Source organism: Mustela nigripes, chromosome 15, assembly GCF_022355385.1.
Source record: "Mustela nigripes isolate SB6536 chromosome 15, MUSNIG.SB6536, whole genome shotgun sequence".
Taxonomy (NCBI): Eukaryota; Metazoa; Chordata; class Mammalia; order Carnivora; family Mustelidae; genus Mustela; species Mustela nigripes.
Genome location: NC_081571.1, coordinates 55,053,528 through 55,076,388, shown reverse-complemented (window position 1 = coordinate 55,076,388; position 22,861 = coordinate 55,053,528). Strand labels below are relative to the sequence as shown.

Genomic DNA, 22,861 nt, shown 5'->3' with positions numbered 1-22,861 from the left:
GCAGCCCCTGCTCCCAAGGGCTTATTGAATGTGCGGCGTATGTTCAAAAGAATGATTACTGCAATGAAGTCTCATTTCCTGGTGCCCAGGGGCCATTTCAATAAACCATAACCCAGCAATAGGGCATATACAGGACTTAAATTCCAGAGACCTAGATTGTAGACTAGCTTTGCCACTAACTCAGTTTGTCTCTAGTAAGACAGCTGATTCTCTCAACCTCTGCTTCTTTATTAAAGGAGAAGATAGGTCCTGATCTGTCCCACGTGACTGTGGGAAAGCAGGGTCATTGCAAGGTGTCTTCAGCTCACAGAGCCCCGAGCACTTGCTGTAGATTAAGCACCTTCATGTTTATATACTGCACTTATCAAATGTACGTAGATGCAATTGTGGTTAATACAATTTCAATTAACATAACTCATCTCAGCTTTATAAGAAAAATGTCAATATTTTCCGGTAAATAGACATAAAGTGTCACAGAATTTTAAGTATTCCTGAATTCACAGAAGCTTTTGGTCCTTAGATATTTTCTCAAAGACATAAAAAAAAAAAAAGAACAGCCCAATTATTATCAGGTGAAGTAAAAAATCATAAACATATATAAAACACACAAGTATAAAACTTTCAGAAGAAAAATCTTTGTAACATGGGTTAGGAAGAGGGTTCTCAGATATGACACCAGCAGTACAATTCATTAAAAAAATAATAATTTGATAAGTTGGACCTCATTAAATTAAAAACTTTTTCTCTGGAAAATACATTATTAAGAGAATGAAAAATATAAGCCACATTGGGAGAAAAAATTCGCAAATCACATACCTGACAAAGGACTTGAAAGCAGTATATCATCTTTTTAAAACTCAAAAGTCAACAGTAAGTAAACAAACTACCAACTGAATAAAATAGGCCAATGATTTGAACAGATACTTCACCAGAGAAGATGTACAAATGATAAGTAGCATGTGAGAAGATGCTTGACATTGTTAGTCTCTAGGAAATCCAATTTAAAACTAGGATAAGCTACACTACACACCTATTAGAATGGCTAAAATAATTCTTTTAAAAGCTGACAATACGGGGGCGCCTGGGTGGCTCAGTGGGTTAAGCCGCTGCCTTCGGCTCAGGTCATGATCTCAGGGTCCTGGGATCGAGTCCCACATCGGGCTCTCTGCTCAGCAGGAGGCCTGCTTCCCTTCCTCTCTCTGTGATCTCTTCCCTTCCTCTCTCCTACTGTGATCTCTCTCTGTCAAATAAATAAATAAAATCTTAAAAAAAAAAAAAAGCTGACAATACTTATGCAGCCATCAAAAAACCTGAAATCTTGCCATTTGCAATGACATCGATGGAACTAGAGGGTATTATGCTAAGCGAAATAAGTCAATCTGAGAAAGACAGTTACCATATGATCTCTCTGATATGAAGAATTTGAGAGGCAGGGTTGGGGGGGTCATGGAAGGAAGGAAGGGAAAAAATGAAACAAAATGGGATCAGGAGGGAGACAAACCATAAGAGACTTAATCTCAGGAAACAAACTGAGGGTTGCTGGTAGGAGGTAGGGGCGTTATGGACATTGGGGAGGGTATGTGCTATGGTGAGTGCTATGAACTGTGTAAGACTGATGGTGCACAGGCTGTACCCCTAAAGCAAATAATATGTTGTATTTTAATTTAAAAAAAAAAACTGACAATACTAAGTGATATTGAAGAAGTGAGACAACTTGAAATCTCATGCATTGCTGGTGGGGTGCAAAATGGTACAGCCACTTTTCAAGCTGGCAGTTTCCTATAAAGTTAAACATATGCTTACCATATGACTGAGCAATCCCACTTGTAAGCATTTATTCAAGAGAAATGATCATGCCAAGAAACATCTATGCACTAAAACCTGTGTGAGAACATTTGAAGCACCCCCCCCAAAACAACCCAAATGTCCTTTACTAGGTGAATGGGTAAATAACTGCGTGGCTCCATATAATACTCAGCAATGAAAAGGAATCAACAGCTGATGCATACAGCAGAACAGCATGGATGAATTCCACATGCATTATGCTAAGTAAAAAAAAACAAGATCAAAAAGGCTACATATACTGTGGGACTCCATGTATTTAATATTCTGCATATTCCTGACATAGGAGGAAGAAAGATCAGAAGACAAAGAAGTGCCACCACATGTGCAGGCAGTCCTAAGTAAAATGGGGTCCTTACACCCCCTACCCACTTTTCCCACTGCCCTCCTCCTAGGCACTTGGAAGCCCAGTTCCTACATCACAGTATGCTTCTGTCACACGCACTGCGCCATACCCAGGATGCCCTGTCTTCTTGCTCTAAAGCCAAGCCCTGTTCATGAAATCCAAGCCACCATACTTCAGCATGTCCCAACTCTGCCCAGTTCTAACAGGAAAGAAACATGATTTAGGTCATTAACACTAAGGTTTAGATGACCAGAGACAGCCCCTTTAACCTCTTAGAATTTTCATGCTTTTCTCTGAGGTGAGATTTATAATCTCTAGTTGATAGACCTTCAAACAATACTACTAAAGGGTGAAATAATTTTTTTAAAAAATCAAACTGTTTCCTTTTTATGGTTGGTGCAGAGGGAGCTGCAACTTGGCAGGGGGCTTGTTCATAGGTATCCTGATTCTCACAGCTTCTTCTTTGTCCCTGCTTCAGAACCTGAATATCCCCCACTTCATTATACTTCGAGGGGCTCCCCCAGCAGCAGGAGAAGCAACAGGGGCTCAGAGGGATCAGGGCTGTTGGAATCTAGACCGGAGGAAAGCAAGGATGACTTTGTTGGTTGTTGTTTGACTGTATGAGTTACTTAAAGCCAGTGTTATGAAACCAGAAGCTATGTTGACCTCATAGGACTGAAAAAAAGCAACTAACCCAATGCTAAAGGTTAAGCCCTTCACTGACACATTTTGAATTAGCTTTCTCCTCATTCTAGTCAAATAACACTATTCAAAAATAAAGCTTTTCAAAACCTTATTTCAGGTTAATGTTTTAATTATTTTGAATGTCTAGAATGGGTATTTCTTTTCTTTCTTTCTTTCTTCTTTCTTTCTTTCTTTCAGACAGAGAGAGTACTTGAGTATACGTGCGTGCAGGAAGGGAAGGGGCAGAGGGAGACAGAGAATCCTAAGAAGTCTTCACATCCAGCCTGGAGCCAAGGAGGGGCTGGATCTCACAATCCTGAGATCATGACCTAAACCAAAATCAAGAATCAGGATGCTTAACTGCGAGAGCCATTTAGGTGTCCCTACAATGGGTATTTCTAGGCATTCAGATAATATTTTAAACCCACTGTACTTTGACATTTTACTAATGGTCTTAGAATCTTCATTTTTATGAAACAGATTCCATTTTTATGAAACAGTTAATATAAGAATTTGGTTGAGATAAAAAATAAAATATATTGATTTAATACCATGACAACAAACTTTGCAGAGTGTTTGGTACCAATAGAGTTAAAAATGTAGCAGTATAATTAGAAAGGTTACATTTTACCATTTATAGTTACAGACAGAAAAATATAACTAGTGCAAAGTTGCCATGGCAACTCACATCTCAATCAGGATTTTCTTTCCTCCTTCAACTCCACCAACCAGCTAACTGAAAGTGAAATCCACTGAAGAAAAAAAGATTGAAACAAATATGGATGAGAAATTATAAAAGTACATAGCAAGCCTTTAAATATATGGTAATTTCCTAGACAAATTTGTTAGGTGAGTTTCCACTATTTTAACTTTATCAGAAGCTATGTGTTTTATTCTCTATCTTTGGAAATGATTCCAGAAAAAAAAGCACATTAGTGTTTTGGTAGTGATAGTGCTGGCAGTGGCTTAATTGCTGGTCTTGAATCACCATAATGGGTAACATCGTAAACATTCATATTGTCTGTTAAGCAACTACCTTAAGTCAGCTTCAGTGAGTTTCTTAAATGAGCTCCACATGCCATTTAACCACTGAATCTCTAAGTCACTTTAACACATAGATGCCCTTAAATGTATCATAAAGAGAATATATTTAATGGTTGGTACTGGAATCAGAAGCAACTTCAACATCAACTTCCTAGAAATTCTGTGTCCGTATTTCATTGTGCTGTGATGGAATATTTCTCATGAATGGAGACTATTATCCATGCCCCAGCTCAAGCTTGGCAAATGTAATCACTCTTTTGAAGAACTCAAAAATGAGGAAAAGTTTAAGAACGTGAAAACTGAAGACATATCCAAATGACTGGGGACAATTCGTTTTGCGTCAAGCTTTCTGACACATCCTAAAGCAAAAGAAGTGGGAAAGGCAGACTTCACTGGTTCTTACCAAACAATTACCCATAGTGATGACATTGGCATTTTCTATTATAGATTTTATAATCTCTAGCATACACTCAGAGCTCAAATCACAGAACAGCAAACCACTAACTCTTAAAAAAGAAATCTGATATTCTGAAAAGATACTTAAACTTATCATAGAATATCTACAAATGGATATCTAGACATTTTTCCATATGACATTGAATTTGCAATTACTAGATTTCCTGCTACCACTAAACATAACTAATAGAGGATGAATGCAGATAATGCCTCTTGGATAGAAGTCCCATAGTTTCACACACGTGAACAGATACATGGGTGTGTGTGCATGTGTGCACACATTAATGTACATGCACACACACACACACACACACACACACCACACTCTCTGGCATTAGAACCTTTGTCCTGCAATCCTTTCTTCTTGGAACGGCTCCATCCCCCCCTTATCTCTGTATTTGGCTTCTCTTGCCTATCCTACTGTACCTCAAACACAACCTCTACTGGCTCCCCCTCCATGTCTCCACATATTTTGTGGCTATTGCAATCTTTGTGTTTATTATACCCTCAAGGACTCGCTCTACAATTCATTGATAAATTGATATTAATATGTACTTATTAACAAATTACTATGGATAAAATTGTATGGACGACTCATAGAATTATAAGATGATACCATTCATTAATGAGTATACCATGAAAATAAGTAATGTTCTAAGGTAATGGGCAACTAAATGCCAAGTGAGGATTGTAGAGAATAAGCTTTTTGAGTTCAGATGACAAAAATAACTCCTTGGACTGAGAAAGCTATGGTGGAAGTGAGATTCATACTAGACTGAAAGTTGGGCTGGTTTGGGATGTAGACAGCATCCACTCACTCTGCATCCCTGCTACTGATCTCATACTGATCTTCACCTTTACCATGCAATTGTAAGAGAGTATCATTTTCTGGTTCCTCCTTCACCACCTGATGTGTAGACACACATCAAGGTTCAACTTTCATTCTCTTCTCATTTAATATTTTCTCCATTTCTGAAGATACTATATTTAAATCTCTGGTATCATTTCCAAACCTGGGTCTGTGGCACAAATGTCTTGCCTGAGCACCTCCCCCATCTCCCACTGTTTGGTAGTCACCTCCACAAACAGACCCTACCTGTTCCAATCAAAACTCAGCCTCTTAAAACCAACCGTGTATTCCCCATTCTACTCCTGTTTATTCCTATCCTGATTGGTGGCATCACTGGGCTTAAAATCACCCTGTGTATTATGTAATTCCTCTCCAAATGGCACACCTCTTTCAGAACCTCTTCCCTGAATCCTGTTAGAAACGTTCTTTACAACATCAGAGTTCCCAGAGTATGTTGATGTTTTTCTCATGATCCCACAGCTGATCTTGTGTTGAGATTTCTTCTGTGTCCATGCTATGCAACTTTGGGAGCCATAAAAGACCTCCAACTGCTGCTGCCTGTCAGTTCTCTGACCCAGGACTGCCTTCCATTCTGCTGAGTGGCATCACCTAGATATGAAAGCCCTTCTGTGAATCTTCCTTTCGTTCATGAGTTCCCTAGCCCTCTTCCCGTTCTGGGTGGTGGCCCCTGTGCAGTAGCTTTAGGAAAGTCTTATGTAGGAGTGACTCCTTCCCCAGACAAATCTATCAAAGTGTCATTCAAATAAGGCTCAGAGTATGCAACTACCCCCACCCCCCCACCGTGGTCATATCCTTTTTATTGAATGGCACCCAAGTCCCTCACCTTCATTACAGTGACTATTGAAAAAGAAAAAGGAGATAGGCCAATGACAGTTTTGATGTTTTAAATGTGGGTGACTGGATGTTTATATTATTGTGACACAAGAAAATAATTTTATTTTTAAAAGTAGCATAGAATGTTCCCCAAAGAGAGAATATATCATCATGCTTGGTTATGGGGATGAGATTCTCTGAGAAGAGCCTGGCACGGCAAAGAGAGAACTGAACTGCCTGCATAAATAATTAATACACATTTGAGGGGTGGAAGGAAGGGGGGGGTAGGGGGAGAGAAAAAGAAAGATGGAGGAGAGAAGGAGTGAGGGGCTGTTGAGCAAAAGAGCGACAAGATCAGGCCTGCAGAGAAATCTCAGCCAAGAAGAAATAACCCGTAACAGGTGTGACCAAGAACTACCAAACAGGAATTTCTAACATGACATTTGACCTTGTTTGGGCTGGGCTTCTACAATGTATTGCTGGCACTTTTGCCATCCCACGTCTTACTGAAATCTTATGCAGGGGGTGTGTGGACAAATCAAGGGAGGAAGCTGCCGTCTTCCATACCTGAGTGAGTATGAAGCAGAGAGGACAGAACAGGCAGAAGTGATATTTCGAAGAGAAGACAGATGAAAACATGGCCACAAGAATGTAAGTGCCTCCAAATGGGGGAAATGACAGGATTCTAAGCAGAGAGGAACTCTATGTTAAGAGTCTACAGAAGGTGGGATATGGTGCATTTAAAACAGATTATGTGACCAGAAAAGGGAGCAAAAGGGAGTTATGAGGGATAGAAGCCAGGTAAGGGCAGTAGTCAGTGCTAAAGATTTGGGTCTTTATTCTAAGAAAAATGAAAAGTCATTTTTATTTAGGGGGAAGATATGTTCCAATTATCCTTTTATAAATATCGCTCAGGCAGCTAATGTAGAGAAGAGATTAGGGGAGTGCGTATCCAGATGGCTGAGGGGAGAACACCTAGGTAGTTACTACTGTAGTCCAGAAAAGATATGATAATAGAAATGAATGGAGGCATATGGATTCTAGAGGTATCTTGCCGATAAATTGATAGGATTTACTAAATGGATTGGATATTGGTGATTAAGGGAAAAAAGTGTCAAAAATAACGTAAAGTTTTCAAGTGTCAGTGGGCTGAAAGATGGTGTTCTTAGTTGAGATAGAGCACCAGGTTAGTATGGAAAATTAGGAATTTCATTCTGAACATGTGAGGTTTACAAGACTTTTGAGATATGTAAGGGAAGATGTTGAGCACATAGTTAGCTGTCCAAAGTCACTCAGAAAAGAGGTGTGGAGTGGCTATAAGTGGAGTCAAGAGCACACATGTGGTCATTGAGGTCCTGGGCATGGATAACCTGTGGAGGGGCAGAATACAGAACGAGAAGAGGGGAGGAACTTTGAAGCTTCAGGAGCATGACCAATAAATGGCTGGTATAGGATAACGAGGTGGCAAAGGAGACTGAGAAAGATTGGTTAGAGGAAGGAAACCCAGGAGTACGTTTGGGGTGTGGAGTAGGGGGGTTTCTCAAAAGAGAAGGAGAGAGATTTCCTAAAGGCACAAGTAGCCAGTAATGTCCTTTGAGGGTCAAGTAATCACAGAGAGTGAAACGTCAACAAGAATTTATCAGCAAGGTCATTTGTGACGTTGAGGAGAGCTGCTTCTACAAATTTATGGTGGTGGGAACCAGAGAATAAAGATGGCAAGTATCATCAACTTTTCTGAAAACCTTGGCTGCAGTGGAGAGATTAGGTGCCCCGTTGAACTGATTTGTGTAATTCGGCTATTATTATTATTATAATTATTTTTAAGTAGGCTCCATGACCAGCCGGTAACCCAAGGTGGGGCTTGAACTCAGGATCAGGAGTCAGATGCTTAAACAGCTGAGCCACCCAGGAGCCCTTAGGCTATTCTTTTTTTTTTTCTTTTCTGAGAGAGAGAGAGAGAAAGAGAGAGAGAGAACTTGTGCATGGGGAGGAGGGGGACAGAGGGAGAGCAAGAGCTAGAACGTTACGCAGACTTCAAACTCAGTGCAGAGCCTACCCAAGGCTGGATCTCACAACTCTTGAGATCATGACCCCAGCCAAAATCAAGAGTCTGACACCGTCAACAGATCCTCCCAGACCCCCCTCGGATATCAATTTCTAAGAAGCTATTTTTTAAGGTGAAAGGGGCTTGAATATAGAAGGGAGGGAAACCAGTGAAGCAAAGATTTGATCAGAGGTAGAAGGAAAGACTGACGACAGTAACACGGAACAGCAATTATAAAAGTTAAATCTTGATTCAGTCTTAATTCAAATGAAAAGAAATTATAAGAAATTATAAAAAATATATAAGAATATTTCAGAAGAAATAACCTTGTTGACATTGGAGGTCATTCAAATATGATGCTAGATTTTTCCCTTCTCAGCAAAAAAAGGAAGAAGAGGTCAGAAAATATTTCCATCCCAATGACCAAGGAGCGGCCTTCGAAACCAAGAAAAGGTTTTATTTAAGTTTCAAACTTTAAATGCTATATGTCTTGTTATCATGAATCAGAGCTTCTCTCCTTAACCTTGTTTTATTTAAAAAAAAAAAAAAGGCAAGAGGCTTTCAAAGATATTTAACTCGTAACTCCAAAATTCTGTTTGATCACCCAGATCTCAACCTCTCATCATAAGACTAACGTATATCATACATAAAAGGATACCTGTTTTAAGAAATTGCTTTTTTTATTTAGCTATAATATATGGTTATTTTATAATTCTCATTTAATCTCTAGTTGAACTCACCAGTCTTGTGTTAATTGTACCCAGAATTAGATGTAGATATAGTTATAGGTATAGATACAGAAAGACACATAGAGGTAAACACAGTCCTATGTAGTCATAGGTATAAGTATACATATACATGTAAATATAGATAAAGCTATGATAGCATGGGTTCCTCTGCTGGTAAAAGAGCTTGAGACACTTTGTAATGAATACATCATGCCTGTGACAGATTTTAATCCAAACACGACGTCCACACAGGTCTTCAACCCCAAAACAACCAAGTTTGACTTTTCGATACTCTATGAGAAAGGAACCGGTGAGGGATGACATGCTCCATGGTGTCGAAGGCCATGGAGAGGTTAAGGGGGAGAAAAGTTGAAGAAAAGGACTTACTCCAACAATGGCGGAGAAGTCTGGTGGTCGTTTCAAATGTGCAGCACGGACAGGGGTATGTGAGAGAAAATGAAATCTCTGGGAACGGTCCGGTGATGGGAGAAATGAAGGTTCACAAAATGAAGAATAGAAAGGAGAGCAAGAGTGCAGCAGTAAGGGGAGATTCTCCTGCAGGAGATGTGAGAATGGGAAAAGAGAGAAGGGAACCAATGTGTAAGGGAAGGATGAGGGGAATAGGTTTAGCATCGAGCTATTAGCTAATATTAAAAATCATAGTCCTCCATTTTCATTTTTTTGACCTATTTTCATTTTCTTTGTGTTCGTCTGGGGACAAAGATCTCTTTTTCAAGTCTTTGGTTCTTTTTTATCATTTAATAATTGCTTCTATTTTTTCAGCTTTCACTAAAAAGGCTCTTTTTCAGCCCTAGGAATGCACGGGCATTAAAGGTGAGAAACAGAAGCTGTACTCTGAGCTTTTCCAAAGAAAAGCACTTTAGAAATCAAAGGCATTGCTATATTGTTATTATTCCCTCCTTTCCCTGAAAGCCTGGCATGACATTAGCTTGGATCCTCAAAGAGGAGTCTTTCAGTTTAGCTATTGTATTAATAATCTGTGCCTCTAAAAAAGGAAAGGATATCTAAACTGATCAACCTACTCCAATAATCTTCTCTTTCCTTTAATTTTGGTGCTATGGATCTGATCCAGGAACCAGAAATAGGAGCACTGTGACTCGTTTTATCTTCCACATAAATTATATCCAGCAATGCTTAAATTGTAAGGGCATATAGCCAAGCCCTACCAGTTCTGTGCAAACAGAGATCCACAAGCTCAATGGGCATTGAAAGCATGAGATACGAACTCATGAATAATCCTTCGGTATTCTTACACAGCTATACAACCAGTTGCTTATTATAGTGACAATTTACATTAATATCGAAAAAATAAATAGAAGATGAACATAAGATTTTAGAAATAAGTAATAAATATTCCCAAGTACCAGTTATCTATCAAGACAAAATTGGATGGATCTTAAAATACTCAGGAAACAACAGTAACTAGCAAAACTCCTAGCTATTATTTTCCCCACTCAGGTGTCTCCATGAAAGTTGTGACTCATGGATACATACCTAAACACTGCCCGAGGGGAAAGAAGGTTTTAAACTAGAAACATAATCCATACTTGGCAGTTCATATAATTGGAAGTCACCTATAGATGACTTTCTTTTTCTTTAAAAAGAAAATAAGTCAAGCGGATCTCCCTGATATGAGGAAGTGGAGATGCAACATGGGGGGTTAAGGGTGTAGGAGAAGAATAAATGAAACAAGATGGGATTGGAAGGGAGACAAACCATAAGTGACTCTTAATCTCACAAAACAAACTGAGGGTTGCTGGGGGGAGGGAGGTTGAGAGAAGGGGGGTGGGGTTATGGACATTGGGGAGGGTATGTGCTATGGTGAGAGCTGTGAAGTGTGTAAACCTGGCGATTCACAGACCTGTACCCCTGGGGATAAAAATATATTATATGTTTATTAAAAAAATAAAAATTTTATAATTTATTATTTATTAAAAAATTAAAAATATATTATATGTTTATTAAAAAAATAAAAAATTAAAATTAAAAAATAAAAGAAAATATTTTAATAGAATGGAGCTACAATTCTAAGTTGTGATTGTTCAACAAGTTTAATAATTAGACATGTAAAACTAATATGTAATATATATAAATATATATGGGTGCAACATGTGTGAAAACATGTGGACATCCTTATAGAACCAACCTAAACTGTAATAAAGGACACTGGTTTCCAAATATATCTATTATTTGGAAATAAAAGAGACATCAAAAGCCTACACAACAGATGACAATTTTAGGAAATAAAACAATCTAATGCTAAACCAGCATACTGTTTAATAACTCTTTTTTCCAATGGTTGCATTGGGAAAATAAGTCCCACTGGAACATGGAAATGTTCACTAAATATATTCTGGGGGTTGAAGACATAAAAACAATGTTGGATACCCTAAAGCAAAACCAAATCAGAGACTTATTTTTCTTTGTGTGTTAGAGATGGCATAGAATATAAGAGTTCTGCACAAATGTCTGCTTCTCTGAAGATCAGAAGGTAGGTTCCATGTTTTGCTCTCTGATACATCCCAAGATATTAGAAAAATATCTGGCATTCAATAATCCTGTATGAAATCAAATGCTTGTTGACATTCCTAACATGGATTTTGTAGAACAAAGTATCCTCCATGTAGTCTATTATTTTGGCTATAATTATTGATCTCAACAACAAAAAAAATAAAAGTAGAAAACACCCATTTATCTCTTAAAGTTTACAAAGAGCTTGCAACTCACATCTAGTTGTCTGGGTTCATGGCTGCCTGGAAGTGGTTGGTGTACCAGGAGCCAGTGGAGCCCTGTCTGCTGCTTCATTCCATTCTCTCTTCTGCCACTTGTGGGTTGAACCGTGCACCCCCAAAATTCATATGTTGAAGCCCTAACCCACAGGGCCTCAGATGCGACCCTACTTGGAAAGAGGGTCATTACAGATGTAATTAGATATGTTAGAGGAGAATAGGCTGCATATCCAATATGACTGCTGTCCTCTTAAGAAGAGCAAATGTGGAACCAGACACGCACTCAGGGAGAACATCATGCCAAGATGAAGGGAGAGATCTGGATGATGCTTATACAGACTGAGGGATGCCAAAGGGGTGCCTAGAAACCACTAGAAACCAGCAAAAAGTGTGAAACAGACTCTCCCTACCAGCCCTCAGAGGGAACCAACCCTGCCAACACAAGGATCTTGGACTTCTAGCCTTTGGAACTGTGAGAAACACTTTTGGTACCCCCCACCCCAACCCAGTTTACAGGTTTTGTTATGGCAGCTCTTAGTAAACTCATACATCCACTGACTCCTCACACCTCGTCAGATTTCCTACCAGAGGCACTGGTAGCCTGACCTCACTCCCACCCAGCACTGTCGTGTTCAGCGGTCAGAATTTACAAGATCTCTTCCAGTTCATTCCAAAGTTCTCTCAATTATACACAGTCAAGACCCAATGCATTCTACCATTAAGTTACAAAGCAATGACATCTGACACCTTTCCCTTACCTTCTGGTTGTTCCCGTGCTTGGGGTGGAACTGTAACCTGGAGGAGGAGGCGGAATCCAGGACTGTCTGTTAGGAAATGACATCAGCTATAAATGTGGTGCTTGAAGACTTGATCCCACCCACATGTCCACCAGGAAAAGCTGAAAATAATTTGACACTCAAGAGGCACTGAGATGACTTTTCTACAGGTTTTGGAAATAAAATGAAAACTATTTCATAAACTTAAAAGGAAATGACTATACCACAATCTATGTTCTCTGCTCCCCAAATAAGCTCCTTTTCCCCCCATTTTCTTGACACTAAAATGTGGAGATTTCCTCAAAGAGAAATATGAAGAAAATCTGGGAAATAATATTTGTTTAAAGTAGCTGGTGGGTTCATGGGTATTTATCATCAATATACCTCTTTTTCTATTTTCTGCATATCTGAAACATTTTATAATCAAAACCAGTCATGCTCTATTCTACATAGTTTTTAAAAAGCTGTGTGATTTTAAAAAATCTAAAAGTAAGAGTATTGAAAACACAAGTGAACATCCCACTAATGCTAACTTCAATTATGTATACATATGTATGTACATATATGCATATATACAATCACATATATATCCAATTAGAAAGATGTCTTCACATTACTGGGACTTAATTTTAATTGATAGAGAGAGCTTAGGGCTCCATCAGAAAGATTTAGATATGGACCAAAAATGAAGATATGTAGAGGACAGTGACATATCAGAGGAAAGCCCAGAGAGGGAAAGGCTAGGATAAGAAGGACAGGAGAGCTGGCTTTAAATTCTTGAAACAGGTCTGTTCTCTGAGGCACTGCAGGTGCCTAAGAAGAGATGGGCATAAATCAAAGTAGATTTCAACTCAATGTAAGTCATCAATGCTACTCACAAGAACTAGTCCAATATATATCATAAAAGTAGAGTCTTATTGTTGGCTTCAGTGATCCTGAATTATGCCTAATCTGTCAGAGGAAAGATTCTTGCAGTGGATAGGAGATGTGAAATTTGGGTCCAAGTGAGAAAGGTGATCACATTTCCTGAGACTTGGCAGACACAGCCAGAATTCTGACTGCAGGAGTGTTTTGGCAATCAGCCAGTCATTCCACAAACATTGGCACCTAACCCAAACTAGGCAGAGTTCTAGGCACAGGCAAAGAAAATAAAAACATTTTTAAAACACTGAGGTTTGTGAATGCTTGTTTTCCATCTGATGATGATTCACTAGCACTGTGTTCTCTCCAACAAGCAAAAATTGCTTTGAACATCACATTCTGTCTCATGAAGAATATTCTGCCACCACAGGTCTAGCTGCTTCTCTGTGCCTACTACATAAATAGAAGTCTCAAGATGGGGCCTTTGACTCTGTACTTGGAAGTAGGACCAACCTAATCTACAGAGCAGAGGAGACCCCAGCGATGCAGACAGATTTCAGGAGTGTGGCAACATTTGGCCATCCCACAGTCGTAATTATTTCAGGGTAAGGCATTCCCCGCAGTAGGACTCTACTAAAGGTGTTACCTGAAGTAGTTTATCCTTTGCTAAACTCTGTTCATCAAAAGCATTACCTAGATATTCAAGGCCTCAAGGGACCTAGAGAAAAGACTGCATATTTGTTTGTTTAAGATCATATTTATTCTTTTATTTAGCTTGTGAGCAGGGGGAGGGCAGAGGTAGAGGGAGAGAGAATCCATAAGCAGACTCTACAATGAGCGAGCACAGAGGTCCCCCTGGGGTGGATCTCACAACCCTGAGATCATGACCTGAGCCAAAATTAAGAGTCAGACAATTAACCGTCAGACGCTTAACCCACTGAGCCACCCAGGTGCCCCAAGACTGCATGTTTGAAACAGAAAAGAGGAAGAAAAGGAACAAAGTTTGAGGACAGCAGAATCCAGTGGAACTGGATCCCTGGAAAGGGAGGAAGGAACAGGGACGAGAGACCAACTTCTGAATGCTGCGGGGCATCTTGATGGATGGTTTGGTTCAGAAATTAATAAAGGACAACCCTGTACAGAACATCAGCAAGAAGCAGATGCAACCAGCCCGTCGTACCTCTTTTTCTTTACAGGAGTTGTCACAGCGGTGGGAGCCGGGGTGCTGGCAGTGTTGGCACTGAACGAAACTCTAGGTTGCCTGTTCAATCACAACCACAAATCACATTCTTGAAACTCTTTTATGCCATCCTACCTTTGAAAGGTCTTATCCTCTACTCATATTCCCACCTGCTCTTTACCCACCGTAAAATGTTTCAAAGGACAAAAGAAGAACAGAAAACAAGTTCTTCCTTAGTTTAGCCATTTTATAAATCATCTGGCCTTCATCCAAGTAACCAGGACTGAAGAAACTGAATGAAACCATTCATTATATGACATTGTGTGTCTGAAATCCAGACCAATGAATGCTGATATGCTCCGGATTCATATTATATATAAATAAAATCCTGTATATACTGTGACCTGCAGAATTATACTGTATCATTTTTGCAGTTAATAGCATTAGATTGTTTAAGACAACATTTAAAAATCACACCATTTTATTTTGTTTTATTTTATTTTTTAAAGATTTTATTTATTTATTTGACAGAGATCACAAGTAGGCAGAGAGGCAGGCAGAGAGAGAGAGAGAGAAGCAGGCTCTCTGCCGAGCAGAGAGCCCGATGCAAGGCTCGATCCCAGGACCCTGGGATCACAACCTAAGCCAAAGGCAGAGGCTTCAACCCACTGAACCACCCAGGAGCCCCTGAAAATCACACCATTTTACATCTCTATTTAGCATTTATGAATATACATAGCCTTTAAAAAAAAAAAAAAAAAAGAAGGAACCTAGACCTGTTTCAATGACTGAGAGGTATGGTCCAAGGTGAAAATTACTTTATTTGTAAATAAAAATTTAAAAGCCAATTCTGTTTTCAAAAACCCACCTAATTTGGCTGTTTATAATCGCTAGTAGTACGTTTCTGAGAAAATGTACTTCACCTAAATCGATTACTAACAAACATATGATTTCATGACTCAGTTGAATTGTAGTGATGGGTGTTTGAAAGACAAGGGAGGTAGGGGAAGAAAGTCAGTGGTCATAAGAACAGGGAAAAATAAAGATCTGTGGGAGAAAAATAGTAAAGATCAAATGAGTGATGAGCATTAAGGAGGGAATTTGTTACAATGAGCACTGGGTGTTGTATGTAAGTGACAAATCACTAAGTTCTACTCCTGAAACCAATATTACACTGTATCCTAACTAACTAGAAGTTAAATAAAGATTTGGAGAAAGAAAAAATAAATAAAAAGGAAAGGGGAAAAAATAAGACCAAAAAAAAAAAGAAAAGAAGAAAAGAATGTTTGGTTAAGATGGTTTGGTAAGATGTTTGGTTAAAACAGAGGTTGGTATGGGGGAGACGGGCAGGGAGAGGGGGGTGGGGTCATGGACATTGGGGAGGGTATGTGCTATGGTGAGTGCTGTGAAGTATGTAAACCTGGCGATTCACAGACCTGTACCCCTGGGACTAATAATACATTATATGTTTATTTAAAAAAATAAATAAAAATTATATATATATAAAAAAAACAGAGGTTGGTAAATTTTTTCTGTTAAAATCCAGATGATATGGGGCGCCTGGGTGGCTCAGTGGGTTAAAGCCTCTGCCTTTGGCTCAGGTCATGGTCCTGGGGTCCTTGGATCGAGCCCCGCATCAGGCTCTCTGCTCAGTGGGAAGACTGCTTCCTCCTCTCTGCCTGCCTCTCTGACTACTTGTGATCTTTGCCTGTCAAATAAATAAATAAAATCTTTAAAAAAAAAAAAATCCAGATGGTAAATATTTAAAGTTTCGTGCACCATTTTCTTATTTCTGCTAAACTCTGCTTAAGCAACAGGAATGTGGCTTTCTTATAATGAAACTTTGGCCCGAGGGGCATATACCCTGGTTTGTCTTCAATGCATACAAAGAAATACACTTTATTCTTAAAATGTAACTTCCATCAGAAAAATACATACATCTTTGCTGCTTCTGGTGACCTAAACGTGGACATGTTTCTGGGGAAAAAGACAAGAAAGGCAAAAGTATGAGCAGCAACAAAGAATGAATACTTGCATCAATTTGCAATTGTCCATGAATTTAGAGTTTCTATTTAAAGGGAGACATTATTTGAGAGAAAGAGAAAGAAAAGCATCACTATTTGAATAAGTTTGATAAGGTGATTTCATGATCTTGTTGTCTCGTACTAGATTCTAAAGGAAATCATTTTATTTCATAAAATTCAGTATCATTTAAGCCCTATGTTTCTATTTATTGAGTTCAGTAATTTTCTTTAGCAAAAAGAATGTAAAATTGGCATTTACATTATTTCATACTCTTGCCACCAGGTTCATTTAAAACAGAAACATGAAAGTGGTAAGAATGATGACCTGAAGCAATGAACTCTCAATATTTAAGCAAGGCAACAGGGATGCCTGGGTGGCTCAGTTGGTTAAACGTCTTTCTTCAGCTCAGGTCATGATCCCAGAGCCCTGGGATAGAGTCCTGCATTGGGTTAGTTCCTCAGCAGGAAACTTGCTTCCCACCTGCTGCTCCCCCTGACTGGGCACTCTCTGACAAATAAGTGAATAAAATCTTTAAAAAAAAATTAATCAAGGCAACAAACATTTTCTATTTCTCTAACCATGAAGAAGAATAAAGGTATATACTCCAGAATTTTTATGTTTAAAAACTAGAGGATAATAATTTACAGAAAGATAATCAAGTAGGACAGAAGAATTATAAGTAGATAAGTAATGCTTAGAAAATTATTGTACTTGGGTCTTTCCCAAAGTGAACAGATACTGGTACCTATTGGTTAGTTGGTTATCCAAGGTATTGGCCTTATATGTTTTAGTGGCATCATTTCTGTCTGAGATCCTTTATAAAGAAACAAGACACAAGTTTGGGTGAACATTTAGGTCATTAAAGTCCTTTCATACTGCTGTCATGAAAGAATTACTCCACAATAAAACCTTTTGTTGGTAAAGAGATTTGTTTTCAGGTGTTATATTTTAGAATATTTTGCAATTTAAAAAAAAGCTACTTAAGACAAAATCTATTTATGAGGCTATTTTGATACATTTTGGAATTTTTAAGGTTTATGCTTTCTACTAGACTCTCTGATTCATGGAACATTTAACCCACTATTTTATTTTCATTACTATTTAATAATACAGTTGACCCTTGAATCAAATGGATTTGAACTGCACGCGTTCACTTACATGCAGATATTTTCGACAAATACAGTATGGTATTGTAAATGAATTTTCTCTTCTTTATGATTTTCTTAATAACATTTACTTTATTATAAGAATTCATTTAAACAAAATATGTATTAATCATCTGCTTATGTTATTGATAAGGCTTCCAGTCAATAGTGGGTTATAGTAGTTGAGTTTTGGGGAGTCATAAATTATATCAATTTTTGATTGCATAGGGGTCAGCACCCCTAAACCCTGTATTGTCAACTGTATATCCAGTCAATGATGGTACTTCCCAAGTCTGGAAAAGGTATCAATGAAAGACAAGTTTTTTGTTTGTTTGTTTGTTTGTTTGTTTTTAGATATTTTGTGGCATAGGCAATGCTATATCTCTGCCAAACTAATTTTCTTTTCCTTCTGCGCACACAGGAAGACCACATTTCCCATTCTTCATTGCAATTAACTTGGGACCATGTGGTTAAATTCTAGACTAAAGAATGTGGGCAGAAATGTTGTTTGCTACTTCCACACCCATCATAAAACCTCTTGTGTAATCTCCTTCTTCTTTCTTCCTGTTCCTACTATGGTTTTGTTGTACCTGGGCTGAAGATGGCTGCATCAAAACGTGAACTTAGATCCCTGAGTCACTTCAGGGAGCTGAGACATCCCCCATCTTCCAGCCTACCACACTGGACCCTCAAGAGAGTGAACAGTAATCTTCTATTGTGCTAAACCACAAGAGATTTGGGGGCAAGAGAAGGAACTTGTTCAAAGAGTTACTCTACCCTGGTGAATTCGTTTACTTTGACTAACACATTTAGTTAATAGCCTCTAATGGCCATCAGAGGTTTTAATCCCTCAGATCTCAGGTCTCCACAAGGAGGTCATATCTGGAAAAGGTGATTTGTGCCTTGTGTCGGAAAAGATAAATTAGGAATCCTGTGGTCTTCATGCCAATGGTGGGCTCTCATGACTGCAGAGCCTCCTTCCCTTCCTTCCCTCATATCAGATAGGAAGGTTCTTCTTAAGTCATAGGACTATTCCCTGGAGCATTCTGCTGACTTGCACAACACTAGGATGTAGCAAAATTAGGCTCAGGAAAACAAAATGTCAGCAAAACTTTTCTGTTGATCCAATACTATGTGTCTACTATCACTTTCTCTAAACTGTCAATTTTACATAAACTATTCCTAGAAAGATGCGAACTAACTTTTCCAAAATATTGGATAAATAACTATAATACATTAAAATGTTATGCATCAACTCCAAACAAATTTTTGTTTATAGAACATAATGCCACAAACTGATGAACTCTTAAATGCAAAAAGGAAGGGAGATTGAAATCTTCCAGAACTCCATATTCTCAACGAACCATTCAAAATCCAGGCATTAACTTGTACATGCTCCTGGAATTCATGCATAAAAAATTCATGTCCAAAGTGATCATCAGGCCAAGGACTGTAACTGTATCCCTGGCACTAGCTGCTACTGAGCCTCTGGGATGGTTATATTTAAAGGGCTCTGCAGTAAACCACCATGAGTACTTTAAGAGGTCAGATGACCTTAAATCTTAAATCTTAAATGTTCCTTGGAAACTCTACTCATACTTTATAGCTGTCTATGAGGCCCTAACATGAGTTAAAAATAATCTTAGAAAATTGCTACTCTGGTTCACTGAAAACAACAATCTGTCTAAAACAAACAAAACCTTAATATCAAACATTCTCAAGGTATATATCAAGGCAAGTTCTGATGTTAAAGTTAAACAAAGTTAATAAAAATTCTACAGTGTAGGCCTATGTGGGCAATACTGGATATAATAATAAAAACAGCCACCTACTCTTTGCTGTTTCTTGTATATATTTTCTTCTATTCTTTAAAATATCCTTACAAGGGAGGTGTAATTATTTTCATTTTTAGATGAAAAAATGGAGTCTCGGAGAAGGTGAATGACTTTCTCTTGACCACCCAACTAAGAAGTAGGGTATCTCTGGAATAAAAGTCTTTCTAGGAGGGCCCAGTGTCATACATCTGATTCTGTAGTGTGATTATTAGGTCAAAATGTCTTCCTGAGCTATTCTTCACCTGCACTATCTCTTCTATGCCACTAGGGGGATCAGTCTATGAGTAACAATGGAGAGAGCTCTAACACACCATTCCAATACATACGTCAATTTCTTATTACTTAGGGAGATTTTTTGTATTTCTCTTGAAAGTTAAGTTTCTGCCAACTTTTGATATGAAATAGGTTGTTTTGGTAAGTGTCAATCTTGAAGACAGGAAATACTCAAATATAGCCATTTAGCAGTGTGATCAAAAGTACCAAAGGAAAAGTTACACTTCCATGATGGAACACTAGAGGGCACCACAACCTAGGTTATCCGAATAGTCATTAGACCACCTTGAGGATTTGGACCTTACTGCACGCTACTTATATTAGTATTTATTCATATTCCTTTAGAACATCTTGTGCTTTTACTTACATATATATTTTTTAAAAGAGAATTCCAGATATAAAGTCAGAACTTTCCTCAAATTCATTTAAAAATAAATGCATTATTATGGGCCACCATGGTGGGGCATGCCACTCTTGATCTCGGGGTTGTGTGTTCAAGCCCCACATTGGGCAGAGATTACTTAAAAATAAAATTTTAAAAAAACGCATTATTTAAATACATGCACATGTATACCAAATATATTTGGTCATCTTCCTCCTAAAATTATTTCCTATCTCACATCTGGAGTGGCCAGCATTATGAAAAGTCTGACTACTGATAGGACTTGCTTTTGTTTACTGATTCCTCAGTTCCTTCCCTCACATCTATTTCCACCCTTAGAAAGATGTAGCATCCTGCTGGGACTCAGGACTGCCTTGGAAATGAACTGACTAAACACACAACTAAACCTCTGTGTAAATAAAGCAAGTCATCTCTGGCCTCATTTTCTAGGGTACAAAATGAAGGATTAGGGCCAGATTGGTGGTTCTGAATTCCGGCTGCATGATGGAATCACTTCATAAGCTTTTAAAATGCCCAAGTCCACCTCAGATTAATTAAATTAGAATTTTTAGGGCAAGAGGTGGTGGGACCAAGTTATCGGCAAAGTTTAAAGCTCTCTTAGTAATTCTAATTTGAGGTTGAGAATGACTCATCTTGTTAGCTTGTGAGGTCTGGTCTAGTTCATTGTTAACGTTCCAGGGCTCTGTCTTGACTGGCCCAATGTAGACCTTCAGATACACAGCCTACAAAGGCTTCGGTCTCCCACATATTTACCTTTCTTGAGGCATAATTATCTTTCAGATTCATTCCTAGAAAAAGGGTTTCTGTCTTCAATTAATGGTGCAACAGGACAGCCCACAAGGCCAACGTGAATGGACAGTTATTTTGACTCCTCTCTCCACTCAGTTCTGTAGAGATGAGATCTTGTACAGATACTTCTACAAACTCGGGGTTTTTTTGTTTGTTTGTTTGTTTTGGTTTGGTTTGGTTTTTTTGAGGCTATTACAAGAGAGAAGTTAACTCCTTAGGAATTCTGGTGTGGATTATACTCTATTAAGGGAGACTGGCTTGAAAACCCATGAATGGTATAGAAATATGTACATTTCCTACATGAATTAATGCCAATAAATGCTGAATATAGAATATATTAGACACCATGAGTTTCAGCTTGTGTGCTTAAAATGCAGCAGATGGTATTTTTGTCTAGAATAGCAGCATATCTTTAGCTACGGGGAGTGACCTAAACTGTCAATAGCCTCAGGTGACCATTGTCTAGACTTCAACTAAAAATGTTAACTTTGCACTTTATATATGCTTACTGAGTATCTCTACCAAATATAAGATAAAACTGTGATTTGTAGCATTTACACTCCTTCAGTCTAAATAGATATTTCTCAGGGAACCTGGGTGGCTCAGTCAATTAAGTGTCTAATTCTAGATTTTGGCTCAGGTCTTGATCTCAGTGTTGAGTTCAAGCCCTGCACCAGGCTCCACACTGGGTATGGAGCCTACTTTAAAAAAAAAAAAAAAAAAAAAAAAAGAATAGATGTTTCTCAATTTTCTGCATAAAGATGAGCCTTTTTCCTCTGTGTAGGAAGGAACTAACAATAGGCACAACATAATTCTATAGACCATCTGGTGACTCTTGTGTCACCCACAAGAGTAGTCTCACTTACTACTGAGCCTTTATACTATAGTGGATCAAAGCTACTTGATTATTAAAACATATAGTCTCTATAAAAACAGAAACAGCTGTTTTTCTACCAGTGGGATAGAAAGTTAGAACAAGAACTGATTACTCATATTCATGAAAATAACTAAATTCTCCTTTTAAACTGAACGGATTCCTTGTAGTGTCCACCCTGCTTATACTCAAATCAGTTTCTTCAGCATTGTTCTTATCAATATACCGTCAGCAGGATTTTAAGAAAATAGCATGTCGAGTCAAGATTTTGTGAATTTTGAAGATGATTATTCAATTCAAATAGCCGTTCTGTCCTAGGGATAAGATATCATGGTTCAAAACTTACTTTGAGAAACATTTAAATACCTCATGAGTGATAAAAAATGGGATTTCATAGACATTTTGCATTCTGCTTTACATGGTTCAACACCTTACCTGTCTAAAGTGTCATCAGATCTGTACCGACTAATTGTAGCTTTTGGCTCATGTCTCTCATTTGCTTTCCTGTAGCAAAAAGCAATTACAGAAAGATCAAATAAATTACAAAAAAATTATAAAATCTATCATGTTTTTGGTAAAATTTTGGCCTATTTGAATAGGAGATGTACATGTTGCAAAGGAAAGACAGATTCAGACTATCTAAATCTTCTAAGGTTTTGACCTGGTTAGAATAAATTATGGCAAACCCAACTCCCCATGGTAATAAAGGAATTCTTCTATGGGTCCAATTATTTCTAACTGCAATGTAACATATTCAAATTAGGGATAAGGAAAGGCAAAACAGAGAACACGGCATGCAAAATAACTAAAACCCATGAATGGTATAGAAATATGTACATTTCCTACATGAATTAATGCCAATAAATGCTGAATATAGAATATATTAGACACCATGAGTTTCAGCTTGTGTGCTTAAAATGCAGCAGATGGTATTTTTGTCTAGAATAGCAGCATATCTTTAGCTACGGGGAGTGACCTAAACTGTCAATAGCCTCAGGTGACCATTGTCTAGACTTCAACTAAAAATGTTAACTTTGCACTTTATATATGCTTACTGAGTATCTCTACCAAATATAAGATAAAACTGTGATTTGTAGCATTTACACTCCTTCAGTCTAAATA

The 22,861-nt window shown here is 38.2% G+C and overlaps 1 protein-coding gene across 7 annotated transcripts in view; it reads right to left on the bottom strand.

Moving 5' to 3' along the window:
• SCEL (sciellin) overlaps positions 1-22,861 on the bottom strand; it is a 324,048-nt gene that overhangs the window by 58,771 nt on the left and 242,416 nt on the right. For 6 of the 7 annotated variants that reach the window (XM_059377692.1, XM_059377693.1, XM_059377691.1 and 3 more), the window contains 5 exons: positions 22,175-22,243; positions 17,166-17,234; positions 16,334-16,372; positions 14,396-14,476; positions 12,337-12,402 (listed from right to left, as the gene is read on the bottom strand). In XM_059377692.1, the coding sequence (XP_059233675.1) occupies positions 12,337-12,402; positions 14,396-14,476; positions 16,334-16,372; positions 17,166-17,234; positions 22,175-22,243 (324 nt within the window). The remainder of the gene's footprint in view (positions 1-12,336; positions 12,403-14,395; positions 14,477-16,333; positions 16,373-17,165; positions 17,235-22,174; positions 22,244-22,861) is intronic. The other variant, XM_059377696.1, reaches the window with a different exon arrangement.